Source organism: Falco punctatus (assembly GCF_963210335.1).
Source record: "Falco punctatus genome assembly, chromosome: 6".
NCBI lineage: Eukaryota > Metazoa > Chordata > Aves > Falconiformes > Falconidae > Falco > Falco punctatus.
Genome location: NC_137585.1, coordinates 24,866,850 through 24,880,033, shown reverse-complemented (window position 1 = coordinate 24,880,033; position 13,184 = coordinate 24,866,850). Strand labels below are relative to the sequence as shown.

General features: G+C 51.8%; 1 protein-coding gene across 3 annotated transcripts in view; it reads left to right on the top strand.

The window, feature by feature from the left end:
• The window catches only part of B4GALNT3 (beta-1,4-N-acetyl-galactosaminyltransferase 3), a 74,895-nt gene that overhangs the window by 47,109 nt on the left and 14,602 nt on the right, over positions 1 to 13,184 (top strand). For 2 of the 3 annotated variants that reach the window (XR_013929135.1, XM_080393516.1), the window contains exons 4-11: positions 6,680 to 6,775; positions 7,300 to 7,390; positions 8,294 to 8,394; positions 8,742 to 8,809; positions 9,360 to 9,438; positions 9,880 to 9,946; positions 11,709 to 11,852; positions 12,267 to 12,376. Coding sequence is in view for 2 of the 3 variants with exons in the window: in XM_080393516.1 (XP_080249642.1) it covers positions 6,680 to 6,775; positions 7,300 to 7,390; positions 8,294 to 8,394; positions 8,742 to 8,809; positions 9,360 to 9,438; positions 9,880 to 9,946; positions 11,709 to 11,852; positions 12,267 to 12,376 (756 nt within the window). In the remaining variant the exon portion in view is untranslated. The remainder of the gene's footprint in view (positions 1 to 6,679; positions 6,776 to 7,299; positions 7,391 to 8,293; positions 8,395 to 8,741; positions 8,810 to 9,359; positions 9,439 to 9,879; positions 9,947 to 11,708; positions 11,853 to 12,266; positions 12,377 to 13,184) is intronic. The other variant, XM_080393517.1, reaches the window with a different exon arrangement.

The following is a 13,184-nucleotide window of genomic DNA, read 5'->3' as shown; positions in this document are numbered from 1 at the left end:
AGACTGGGATAAACATTCCTTTTGTCTCCTTTATGCCTCATTTATTTTTTTCCTCCCCTGTTCCCTTATCTCACCATTCCCCTTCAGATAAGGGAGCAATGCAGCCTGCTTTTGACGAGAGGGACACCAGCCAGGGGGCATTTAGCTAATGGAGTCAGCTCACTAAATTGCTTAAGGTGATTAGAGACCTGGACAAATTAGAAGGGCCTCTGTGGATCCCTTGGGGAAGGAGCAGGCTGCTGTCCCTGTGCTCAGGGCATGAGATGATCACTGGTCAGCAGAAGGAAAGTGCCTCCCTCCAGCCATTGCACTGAGCAGTTTAGGTCCCTGCAGCATGAGTTACAGCTCTCCTGGAAACAGCCAGCACCAGTCACCCTTGAGAGCCCAGAACCAGACCAGACCATTGATCTGTTCTGCTGCATTGGCTTTGGCGAGTACCAGTCCCACCTGGAGCCTGGGGGCTTCCTCCAGCTTCAGGGCTGTGCAGGCAGCGTGCAGGCAGGGCTGCCTCCCAGGTGAGCAGCTGCTGGCAAAGAGCCAGTGGGATGTCAGGGCCAACGCTGCTGCTGTGCGCAGGGAACAACACAGAGCATTTACTGCTCCCCTGTCCCACAGCACCAGGCGATACAGGCTCTGCATGGCATCCCCCAGCTTCTCTGAGGCTTTGCCCGATGTCTCTGATCCCCTCCCTGGTGATTTCTCAGAAGCATGTTAGTCTTGAAACCTGCTGGCTGTGGTGTGCAATGAGCCTTTACTGTATCAGAAATGCAACTGGCAGGGTACGCGCTGTGGCTTGCGTGAAGATGTATGTTTAGCACAGGGCTGATGCGCAAAGTCCTCTGCTTTGCTGGTGGGGCCGCTGCACGCCCTTGCTTGCCGCAGCGCTGAGCAGGGCACCCACCAGCCTGCAAACCTGCCACCCTGGTGCGGTGCTGCCAAGGGGCGAGGAGCGGAGAGGTGTCCTGGCCAAGGGGAGGGGGTAGGACTTGGGGTCTGCTGTGTGGGATGGCCCCATGCCTGGAAGGGTGCTGGCTGCCTTGAGGCAGGAGCCTTGTTCTGCACTGCTCCTGTTGGGAAGGAGAGCTCTGCCGGGTAGCAGGGCTGTTGCCTCAGGCTGGCTGCGTTGGGAGTTTGTAGGTGCCCGAGTCCGGGGCTGTACCCTGTGTCAGGTGCTGTGCAGCAGATTCACTGCGAGCAGACTTTGAGTCTTAGGGTGTACAGACACCAGGCTGGGGAGTTGGTTTGGGTGGCCTTGCCCCATTCCCATGCCCTGCTGTTCTCCCCCACCAGCCCTGCTCTCTTAACACTGCTCCTGCGAAGTACCCACCCCCTTCACCCATTTTCCCTTTGTCTCTCTAAGGCCTTTCGTGGCCCTGTCTGTACCTCGAGGGTCAGCAGAGCCACCCTGATGGCAAACCCAGGCCAGTGGTTCACCGGTACCAGCTGCAGGAGATGGAGAGGGATCCACAGGTACAGCTCTGTTTGCTGTCCTCTTAACCACCAGCTAAAATTTCTCCTGGCCTGAGGATTAAGTTTTTCTGTAACTCTGCCCAGCTTAATTACCCAGGGTCTATGATCCCATTGTGCCCTCCTTGCAGCGTTTCTAAGAACTTAATTGCAGCCTGATTCCTGGGGCGAGGGGGGGCAGGTTGCCTCCCACGGGTCGGAGAGCTGGGCTTTGCTTGCATAGAGAGGTATACACCTGACAAACAAGTAATTAAAAGGGTTGCAGAGTGAGATGGCAGCCAGCATGGCCAAAAAAAGAGACAGGTTTCAATTTTCCTCTTTCAGAAGATGAAGTCAGTGGTTTAGGTCTTCAACCTTGGATTAGTGGGAAAGTGTGTGCATGGGAAACCCTTAATGAGGTTATACCCTGTGTATGGGGGAAAGCAGGGTTCAGCCTCATTCCTGGCTTCCTCAAGGTGCTCGTGCACATGATCCATACCCTCACTGTCCCTTCTAAGCTCCAGAGCTAAGTCTTCCAGCTCCCAGTGTCACCCTCTGCTGCCTCAGGCTGGAGATATGTGCGATCTTTTGTCTCATTGATTCAGAAAGGTGCCTGGGGGAACCTGTGCTGTGGGACCGTGAGTGTCACTCCCCATTTGGTGCTGCTGTAAGTGGGGCGGTAGGATTTTCAGAAATGCAGCTGCTTACCCCACTTGTTCTCTTTTACCTCTGCAAAAGCATCTCTGTTCAGCTCTGAGAGGAGAAAGGCCTGGGCAGTGCAGGGGGGCATTTAAAACATGTGAGTCCCCTTCATGTCTGCACAACTTCAGGACTTCCTTTTTGCTGGAAGGTGTGAGGGACGTCCAGAGCAGAGCCCCTTGCAGGCAGTGCCTGTACAGGTGCTGCACAAAACCAGAATGTTGTGCTAGGGCATCCTTCTGCTACCAAACCTGTCCTAAGAGGAAGCATCCTTTCCTTCGAGGACTGAACGACAAAGCTATTACTGCTTGCTCTGTCCCTGGCCGTATCCCTTCCTTGCCCGTTTGCACCCATCAGGTGTCAGGGCTTGCTGGGACAGGGGGGCTTTGTTGCAAACTTGTCTTGATGGATTCCAGCAAGTGCCCAGTGTGGCAGAGCTTGCAGCAAAGCCCAGCTGCTGGCTGCTGAATGTTACGCAGTCAGGGGAGCTGGGCCAGGCTGGAGGAGGGGCCATGGCCACTCAGCAGAGACAGAAGAGTCTTACAAACTCAGGAGTTTCCAGTTGGCAGCACAATGTCGCCTTTCTTCCCTGGCTCAGGCCCTCTCTGTGCCCCGTTTATCATCCCTGGCGCCATGCATTCCCTGGGTTGCACTCAGCTACGCAGCTGATTTGCCTTCGTGATGCCAAAGCCGTCCGGGATTAAATTAGGAAAGACTGCTCTTCTCCGTTCTGCTCCAGTTGCATTGCAGCAGGTCATGTCTCTGCCGCTGCAATCCTCCCAGCTTTGCTGCTTGCCCCCAGCCTCTGCTGCTGCTTTGCCTTTCTTCCCTGGGTCTCCTTGCTCACCGGGACCCCCTGGGCATCTGGTGCCACCCCTCTGGGTGGTTTTGATATGACAGGGTTTGGGCTAGGAAGAGAAGTCTGTGCGTTCTGTGTGTCTGATCCTCCCTTATGGTCTGTTTTCCTAGGAGGGGCTGATAATCTAAAATTCCTCACTAGAAAGAAGCGGAAATACCAAAGTCTCTTAATACAAAGCCAGGGCTGCAGGCGGGTGTTAATTCAGCACACTCAGCAGGAAGGGTCAGTGCTGGGGCTCAGCCACACTCCCAAAGCCTTGGAGGCTGCTGCATCAGCACCGAAGCAAGGGTCTGTCCCAGCTCTTGCCTCCCTGCAGTTGTTAAGGCTCAGCTCTCCCTTCGCTCAGGCAGCACTGTCGCTTTGTGTCTGTGGCGTTGTGCCCACGAGGGTATCAGCCTGCCCAGACCTCCTTGGGAAGAACAGCTCTCGGTGAGTGCTCCCGGTGCTCGTACTGTGCTGACGGTGCCCTTGGTGTACGACCTGTACCTGTTTTGTGTCCAGGCTGGGTTTTTGGAATGCTGCTGTTTGAGCAGGGTGGAGATAAGCAACTGGGAGGCCGGGTTGGGATGAGGAGGAAGCCAAGGGGCAGGAGGAACCCTCAAATGGGAAGGCGCAGACCAGCTCCCATTGGAAACCCAGACTCTTGGCTTCTCTGCCTGGTTCTGGCCAAATCAGCCTATCCAAAATTTTCAAAGCAGATGTTTTTAGGGGGAGAAAGGGAACGTAACCTGTCACTTACCAGGTGCTAAATTTCCAGCCCTTTTGAAAACGATGGCCAGGTAGTTCCAAGCTGGGAAGTCAAACGCAGCAGCCATGTTTTAGAATGTCCACCAACATTTCTCAGGGGCTGTGTGCGTGAATTGGGAATGATGGTGCTATTTATCTATTACTGAATCTGCACAAGCCCCAAGCAGGAGATTTTCACTGCATGTTCCAGAGGAGACCCAGATAGGAAACGGAGAAATTTCTCAGTTGCTTGCAATGGGCAGCCATGAATTGAGTTGGAGGGACAGAGGTGATAGAGTTTCAAAACAGCTGCTGCGCTGGTGACTCGTGAGGGCCTAAAATTAAAGCCTGGCTCAGTTTTCAGTCCCAGAGCAGCACTTCAGGCAGCCGGTATTTATCTGTCAATAATGTTCTTCATGTCCTTTGTTTCCCTTTCAGAGGAAGCAGAAAGTTAGGCTGCTGTAGCTCAGGATAAAATCTGTTGCTTTAGAAAAGACTCTGAAACCACATGCAAGAAATGTTTATTATTTATCACTTAATTATTTCTAATAGCTGTGAGTGCAGGAAAGCAAAGCAACGTCATTAGCTCCTGCCAGAATCTCCTCTCAGGTGGCTTTGTAATGACTTTAGAGACAGGAGTGTCATGCTGGAAGCCTCAGGGACCATGCCTTACAGAATTGATGGAGTACCTAGTACAGTGGTGGCTGCCTTATTTTTTAGTAGGCTGCCCTCTCCCGAATACTGCCAAACTCTGCAGTATCGTATTACACTCTGCCAATGTTTGAGGAAGTCTAGCTGCTCTTGTGGGAGTTCCATCATAAAGATCTGTTTTGGCATTTGAGCAACTCCATGCCAAAGCCAGCCCAGCTCCATTGCGGTCCTGAGCCTGCGGAGCTTCCCCTGGCTCTGTCTTTGCCAGGAGGGGACTGCAGCGCCAGCCTCTCCACAGCGTGGGAGTGTTGTGCTACATTTGACAGACCTGAGCCTGCTGTCTGCAGTGTGCAAACGATTCTCTAAGAAGAAAAAACAGCATGGCTTATGGATAGCGGCAGACTGCCGCAAAACTTCGTTTCTGGCAGTGACGCGCAAGGGAGCCCAGCCTGTTCACCTGGCTTCACGTTCCACAAGCAACAGCAATTGTTACTGTTTGATTTGGCTGAGAAAAGTAGCGCAAGACCCATGGGTGTGAACCTGGATTTGGCCAAGGGGCGTGGGACTGCCCAGCAATTACATTCAAATTCAGTGTTTGTCACACTCGCGGTGATTTATTTGTATGGCAAGTCCCTGCAGAGTCCCACGTTTCTCTTGGGTGCATCCATCACCTGAGCCCTTTGTGTAGTTCCTGTCTGATTTTGTGCAGCATCACTCTGGGGAATTACATCTGTTTTGTCTCACTGCTTTTCCTCTTGCTTGATGGGCAGAATCCGGGCTGAGGGATGTCAGCAGAGGAGGAAAGAAGAGGAGGTCATAGTGGGGAATGATAAAGGCTTGCAGACATCAGTCAAGCCCTGGCAGTGAGGAAACCAGTGAGAGAGGCTAAGAGACCACTCAAGAACAGCAGTGGATGTGAATGCGTTTTGCCTGGCACACAGAGATGGTTTTCACGTGCGTGACTAAAGCCCACAGCTCCCAAGGAGCGTTACTGCATAAGCTGGTGCCAGGCCAGTTCTGCTCCCTGTCCTTCCTTCAAGCCATGGTTTATTACAGGATGAAACCCCAACCCGCTGTCCCAGGAAAAAGAACTCTGTGAAGTGGTTTCTGAGTTCGGAGGGGTTGGGCCCTCCTGCACCGTGCAGCAGGACTCCCCAGCAGAAACTAAGAATTTGCTGCCATCTGTAGACATCTGGGTGCTGTTCAGGCAGTTTCCCCAGCCCAGCTCACACAGCCCTTATATAGAAAAGACAGCCCCAGCAACACCACTCCGATCCCAAGGCAACCTACTCCTTCCTTCAGCATTTTGCCATCTAAGGTAGCTTCTACAATCTGCAGCTCATATATTCTCCACTCTTGGATGCTGGTCCTGCGAGCAGGGTTTCAGCATCCAGCTCCACTGGCTGCAGAGAGCTTGGACTTTGCTGAGGGACAGCCAGCTCCTCCCTTCTGAACCGGCTCTGACAAAAAGAAAGTCTGTCTGTTGAGGAGCGTATCGCTGAAAACCCACAGTGACGAGCAAGTTTTTCCCAGCAAAGCTGTGCTCCAGGTCTGCGTTGGGCACTGACAGCCTCTCCTGGCAGGGCTGGCTGGGCAGCATGGACAGCCACCCCTACCTACACTGCACACCCTCCTATGCTGTCCAGGAGGAGACCCCCGCTCCCCTCTCTGTCTCTGTGGGCACAGAGAGGCCATGCTGCCCACTGACCTGCCTGCGCTGCCGCTCCCCACCCTGCTGAGCCTCTGTCTCCCTGTCCCCACCACCCTCCGTGACCTTTACCTCACAGTCATGCTTTGAGAAGAGGATCTGCCATCTCCCTTCCCTAGGGTGTCCCTTCTTCCCTGGGTCAGGAAAATAGCCCTGAAATGGTGAAGGAGTCCAAAACATCTTCTCGGAGGACCTAAGACCCTACACTCTCTTTGCTGGATTGTGGGGGGCTATTGCCACTCTACAGTGTGTCCCACACCATGGCCTCAGAGCACAGCTCTCTGGTTAAACACCTCCTTGCTGGAGAAAAATGTAGTGTACCACAGCCACTTAGCTGAGATGTTCTGGGCGTTATCACAGTTCCCTAGTGCTGCTCAGATGTCACCTGTGCCAATACCAAACCCTCAGCAGATGAGAAATGGTAGTCTGGGACCCATGTCTCCTGCAGACCAGCCCATCGCAGCAGTGGCGACTTCCTTCACTCTCACAAGCGCTCCAGTGCCGGAAGCCATGGCCAAGGTTGGCAGAACAGGGGAGGGACACAAGGGAGGGATGCAGCAATTCATGGTGCCCTACTTCTGTCCCTCCAGTTCCATGGCCAGGCCAATCTGCATGTGTTCGAGGACTGGTGTGGTGGCTCCACTGAGCAGCTCAGGAAAAACCTCCACTTCCCCCTCTTCCCCCACGTGAGTAAGACTACAATGCACTCTGTCCCATGCTTCCCAGCTGGATCACCCCTACTCCCTTCACACCCTGTCCTTATCCTTGTTCATCACCTCCTCTGTCATGCTCCTGAGCATCCATCACCTCCTCTGTCCTGCTGAGGGAGCAGGAGGCTTTCACAAGAGTTCAATGGTCACAGCTCTTCTGCTGCACGGGGAGGCTCATTTCACCCATGGTGGCTTGCCAGGCCTCAGACAAAGGGTGAAGGTGCTCTCCTTCCAAGTGGCTAGTGAACACCACGTCCCCTGTCCCCACCATCTCACCAGCATCCTTCATACAGAATTCCTCTCTGTAGCAGTACTTGCTCCAGTTCGTCTCTCATCTGGCCTGCTCTTCCCTACTGTCTCCATCACACTCCTTGCCCCATCCTCCTCCCAGAAAAAAATCTCGTACTTCACTCTGCCCACCTGTCCAATGGTTTTTGCATCCCCCCCTTGTTCCTGTCATATCTAGTTACTATTATTATTTGTTTCTTCTTCCACTTCAGACACGAACTACACTGAAGAAGCTGGCTGTGTCTCCAAAATGGACTAACTATGGTCTCCGGATATTTGGCTACCTGCATCCTTTCGCTGATGGTGAGGGCTCTGAGGGTACTGTACTGCTGCTTATGTCTCTTCTCACCTCCCTTTCTGGTGCTGAACCACTGGTGCCCTCACCCTGGCAAGCCCAATGCCAGGTCCCTCACGTAGGCGGCCCAGCTGGCTGTGTGTGACTGGCCATGGCCTTGGTTGGCATGGGTGGAAACACATCTGCCTCCCCAGTAGGGTGGAAAGGAAAAGCACAGAAGAAAACAGATGGGAAGTGCTAGACAAAAAATAATGCAGTTGTGAATACACAACCCCATGGTGCGTACGTGGCATGAGCAGTCCCTGAGCTTTCCCTCCCTCGCTCACATGCACAGGACTGTACGTGACATCATTTATGTTCCTGCTGTTCCCTGGGTGTATGAATACCATCATGAATACCATGAATACAGCAGCTGACATCTGTATCACCCAGCTGCCTGCTTCTGCCCGGAGCAGCCTGCTAGCACTCACCCACGTCTCCTGGTCCCCTGGCCCTCATCTGCCATTCCTGTAACTCCAGCCAGAACAGTGAGACTTAAGCACCTCTGTCTCCTTTTGAGGCTCCATGTGCATGTTCCTCCATCCAAACACGCTTTTCACACAAAAATTTGCTCTGAAAATAAAGGAGGGGGCAGGGAGACGTCGCATGTACTTCTTAGCTTTCCAGGTTAGATGTCAGGTGATGCCGGTGCCAGAGGGATAATGAACCAGTTGTATCTGTAAAATTTTGTTTTCAATCACAGCAGAGTTAGAGAATTCAGAGAGGTTCCAAGGGGTGGGGGTGGTAATAACAAAAGGGAAGGTATAGTCTCACCAGGAAAAATAGTGAAGACAGCATTTCACAGGAGCAGAATTCATTCTGTGCACAAGCCTTACCTCAGAGCCCTGCTTACTCCCTCCATCTCTCGACAGGGGAGTTTCAGTTTGCCATTGCTGCGGATGACAATGCTGAGTTCTGGCTGAGTCCAGATGAAAAGACCTCTGGTCTCCAGCTGCTGGCCAGTGTAGGCAAGGTACAGTGCATGCTGCGTGGCTTCTTCCATCAAGGCTTTAATGTTTCCTTGGGGATGGAGACCCCTTACATACTTCCTTGGGCTGCTCAAATTACTTTTTCTTCCAACTACAGACACCACCATCATAGATGCCACATGGGTATGACATGACATACCTTAAGCCAGTTACATATTGATAGTGCTGTTGGAAGCCCCACGTTCATGACTAAGGGATTTAGGTCTGTCCATGGGTTATGGATCTCACAACTTACCAGGAAGAATAGCTCAATTTTCCCTCTTTGTCACTCCCAACACAGTAACTGGGGAAGAAACTAATCTGAATTAGAGCATTTTCTGTCTCTTCGCAGACAGGGAAGGAGTGGACTGCACCAGGGGAGTTTGGAAAGTTTCACAGCCAACAGTCAAAGATGGTGAGGTGAGTGAGCAGAGCCCCTTGCTCCCAGCCACCTCTGCACATGGTCAGGAAATCACAAGAGCAGGAATAAAGAACCCAGGCTTGTTCTGAAGAACTTAGCAGTATAGAGAAAGGGATTAGTGTGGGGTATTGCCAAAGCTGAAGTGACACATCCACATCTGTGCCAGTTGCTTTGCTGATTTATTGCAGGAATGCAACACTAAGTTTTTCTTCCCTGGAGGAAGTAGCCACCAGCAGATCCAGACTCTATCTGAACTGTATCCCAAGCTTCCTGCCTTGGAACAGGCCAGGTTTCCTGGAGGCAAAAGCCAACAGGCAAGACTGAAAGGGGGTTATTCAGAATTAACTGAGAAGGGTCTGGAACACTCCAGGTGCACCAGAGAAGCTACCTATCTCACTGTCAGCATCTGGATTTTCTTGGCAGTCCTAACCCCGCTCACCCTGAGAATTAGGTTGTTCCATGGGTGTGGTTGCTCTCTGCTCATTGTTTGCTGACAAGCTAAGAAATGTTCCTTAATGCTTTTGGTGACAGACACCTTGTTCTTCACAGGTTGTCAGCTGCAGGCAGGTACTATTTTGAGGTGCTGCACAAGCAGGATGACAAAGGAACAGACCATGTGGAAGTAGCAGTGAGTCTGTGCAAATGGCTGTGCTGTATATGCGTCCCTGCAGAGCTCAGGAATGACGTTTGTAACGATTTCCCTCCTTTCCCAAGCCCCAGCTCCTCTTTGCATGAGATGTATCTGATCCCTTCCAGAGCCCTTACCTGCTTCTGTGTGGGATAGTCCTGGCCACATGTCAGGCCCCTTTCCTCTGCTTGCTTGGGATAGTTCTGCCCTCTCCGGGCTCTTGTTGCAGCTCTTTGTCCTTTCCTGCTTTGGATGTGCCCTGGGGGATCTCAGCTCATTCCCAGTTTTTTGCTGCTAGGTAAACTCGGTCATGGTAAGGAGAAAGCAGAAGCTGTGAGCCCATCTGGTGAAAAAGCATCTTGTGCCTGTTCCTTTTGTTCAGTCTCAGATAACTCCATAAGCAGTAATTTTAACACATTTTAATGTGTTCCTCTGTTCCAGTGGAGACTGAACGACCCAGAAGCGAAGTTCAAAGTCATTGACTCCCAATACCTCTCGCTTTTTTCTAGTAAGTATCTTTACCACAGGTTTCCCTGAGCACCTCCCCATGCTTCCAAAAGGTATCAGCGGCGTTGCACCATCAGTCATAGTCTAGCCAGGCAAATACCATGTGTACAAATCATTACAGGAAAGAAGTGGAGACAGGTCAGGAGAGAGACCTCTGGGCGAGACTGTGACTCATTAAATATAGGAGAGTTGGACGTAGAATTGGAACGTTATTTCAGGGAAATCTAAAGGCAGCAAGAAGGGGCAGAAAGTAGAGTCTGCAAGGGTGAGAACTGTTCCAGATGTGAAAGTAACATGGGATGGAGGTTACTCACAGAGAGAAAGAGGGGACTTGAGGCCCATAACACGGGAGCTGTGGGGATGCGCTGGCAGCTGGACACAACTGGGGAGAAGGGGCCTCTGTGGCTTTTCCAGAAGGTTTCACTCTGGGTGCTGGACACAATGGGATACACTAGTGATACTGGGGGATGCTGCTTTCTTCTGTCAGTCAGCCTCGGGTGTCTTCAGGTTGCTACTGGATTGCAGCAAGAACATCAGCCCAGTCCCTCCTGTTTTTTAAACCCTTCTTAGTGCATCAAGTGATGCCTTTATCAGTTAAGGAGCTTCTTAGTCCTGGTTACCCTTATTTAGCTCTGTCAGCATCACTTTCTTTTGTCAGCATTCCCTCTTCCCATATCTACCACTCTCGCCTTCCAACATCTCTGGCCTTTTTTCCATGCCAACGCTTTTGCCTCTAGAAGACTCACTGATGTAATTGAGACATCTGTTTGCCGTGTCTTGAACTGCAGCCTGCTGCTGTATTTTCTGAAATGAGGACTAGGCTTTCTGATAGGTCTTCTGTCCCCATCCTTTTTCCTTCTGCTCTTTTCTTCTTCTTAATTCCCTGTAGAAGGGAAGACTCAAATCCCAGAAGATCCCTTTGCAGTGAGGTACAGTGCTGCAGTCTCATCTTTGTCTGGCACCTTCTGCCCAAACGGTGTTTCCCTCTTCCGTATCAGCACGTGGCTATTTCACGTGTCATCCCATTCCTTCTGGGTTCCCGTGTTGTTCAGTCCCCAAAAGTTGCTAACAGTAACCCGTGCCCTTGGCAGTGTGCTGCCTTTCCCTCCTGGATATTTATTGTTACCCTTATCTCAGGGTGAGATCGTGGAGATAGAAAGTCCTTTGGCAGCGACACCCAAGAAGAAACATAACCAACACCCAGTCTTGAGTTTAAACTTCCCATTGCTTACTGGCTTACTGTTGGGCCACTGTTCCCCGGCTGGAGTACCATCCTTGGCCACCAAACGCCTCGCCCCAGGGTCCTGATCCTTTTCCAGTCCAGGAGAAAGCTCTGCTCCTCAGGTTTCTCCTCCCATTCATCTTTTCTATCTCCTTTTAAAAGAAATTTAGTACTAATTCAGAAGTGTCCAGTAATTCCTGCCAGCATGGGGCTTCTTCAGCATACCGCTGCTGGTGTGTCCAAGGCAGGAGGTCATTTTCCTCCATTACTCATCACTGCGTTTATTTTCTTTCGGTGATAGCCATGCTCCTACCCACAGCTTTTGTGTTTCCAGCTTTCTGAGTCAAAGCCTTTCCTTCCCACAGTGTCTTTGCAGTGAAGCTCCGGATCAGCACCATTTAGGCGTTGCTACACCAGAGACAGCATTAGTGCCGTGGATGCAATGCCATTTGGAAAGGGCTGAACACTGGACAGGGGTGCTTACTGAGACAGGGGATGAATTAGCCCTTCCTCCCCCTTCTGTTGTCTCTCTGGTTTGTAGATGAGACGCTTTTAAAGATGGATGAGGTTGGGCATATCCCACAGACGCTGGCCAGTCACACGAGCCGTCGGGCTGACAGCGCAGGCAGCAAGGCACACCCAGCTGACATGTTGAAGCCTGACCCCCGGGACACTCTTTACAAAGGTAAGACTTGCAAAGCGGTCGAGGAGGTAGCTGCAGCCTGTCACAGCACGTGCAGTAGCACAGCTGAGAAAGATTGCCCTCCTACACCATGGTTATCAAAGGCCACACTTTTTTTCTCCCCAGTCAGAAGAGAGGGGCAGCATACAATATCAGTCACGGTAGGAGACAAAGCACAAACTAAACCCAGCTCCTCTTTCTTGGCATCCATCTCACACAACATCCTCAGGCATAATACTTACATGTAAGTGCTGTAGAGGAATGTAAAGAAATGAGCTGTGCAAGATAGTTTGCTTTATGTTTCTGTTAGTATTTCATGTGCATAAGTGGAAACCAGGCACAGAAGCAGCTAAGCTGGTGCGTTGGTTGCAGCAGGGCTCCCCCAGCAATGCTTGCCTACATGTTTCTTCTTCTCAGTGCCTCTGCTCAGCAAGTCTCGTGTGCGCCGAGCCTTGCCAGACTGCCCATACAAGCCCAGCTACCTGGTGAATGGATTTCCTCTGCAGCGCTACCAGGGACTCCAGTTTGTAAGTTTTATTCCTTAAGCAGGTGCTTGCCCAGGGGAACACAAGGAGGAAAGAGGGAGACCCCATTAACCACGGGGACCTCTCCACTGATCTGAAGCTCCTGGGCAGATTTGACTGTGTGTCCCAGTATATGCCAAAGGGCAATACCAAGAAAAGGGAGATGCTCACAGGTCTCACTGGGGTACAAGTGTGTGTATCTTACAGAGCCCCTTGGACCTCAAACCAGAAAGCTGAGCTTGCCTTCACACAGAGCCTCACAAAGGCCAAGGATTTTATTCTCCACGGGGTGAACTGTAGTCTGTGTGAACTACTAAAGCCCCTGACAAGCTTAAAACTAGTCTTGAGGCCGAGCTCACATTTGTGGGGCATGCGGCATACCAGGGATTAATCCCCTGCATAGCAGAGCAGGCTCTGAGGTCTGCTGGGGACGGGTCACCTGCATGGTTTGCCCTCCCTGGATGCCAGTGCAAGCCAGCATTCCCCAGGGGGCTCACAGCCAGGGCAGCCCCAGCTCCCCCAGCTTTGCCTGGAGGTCTCCCCACACGCTTCCTTGGCTCCTGTGATCCCCTGCACCTCTTCAGGAGGACTTGCCCACCTCTGCCCCAGCTAGTTCTCGCTCTGTTAGAGGACTTAAATGCACAATTACAGAGGTGGACAAACAGATGGCGAGAGAAAGAGAAAAAGGCACACCCATGCACACATCCTAGCATGCTTCCTTCTTTTTTCAGTTCTTGCACTCTGCTGCTGGGTGCCTTGGAGAAGCAAATAGTAAGCAACCCCTGCTCCCTCAAAAGAACTTGTCACCCTG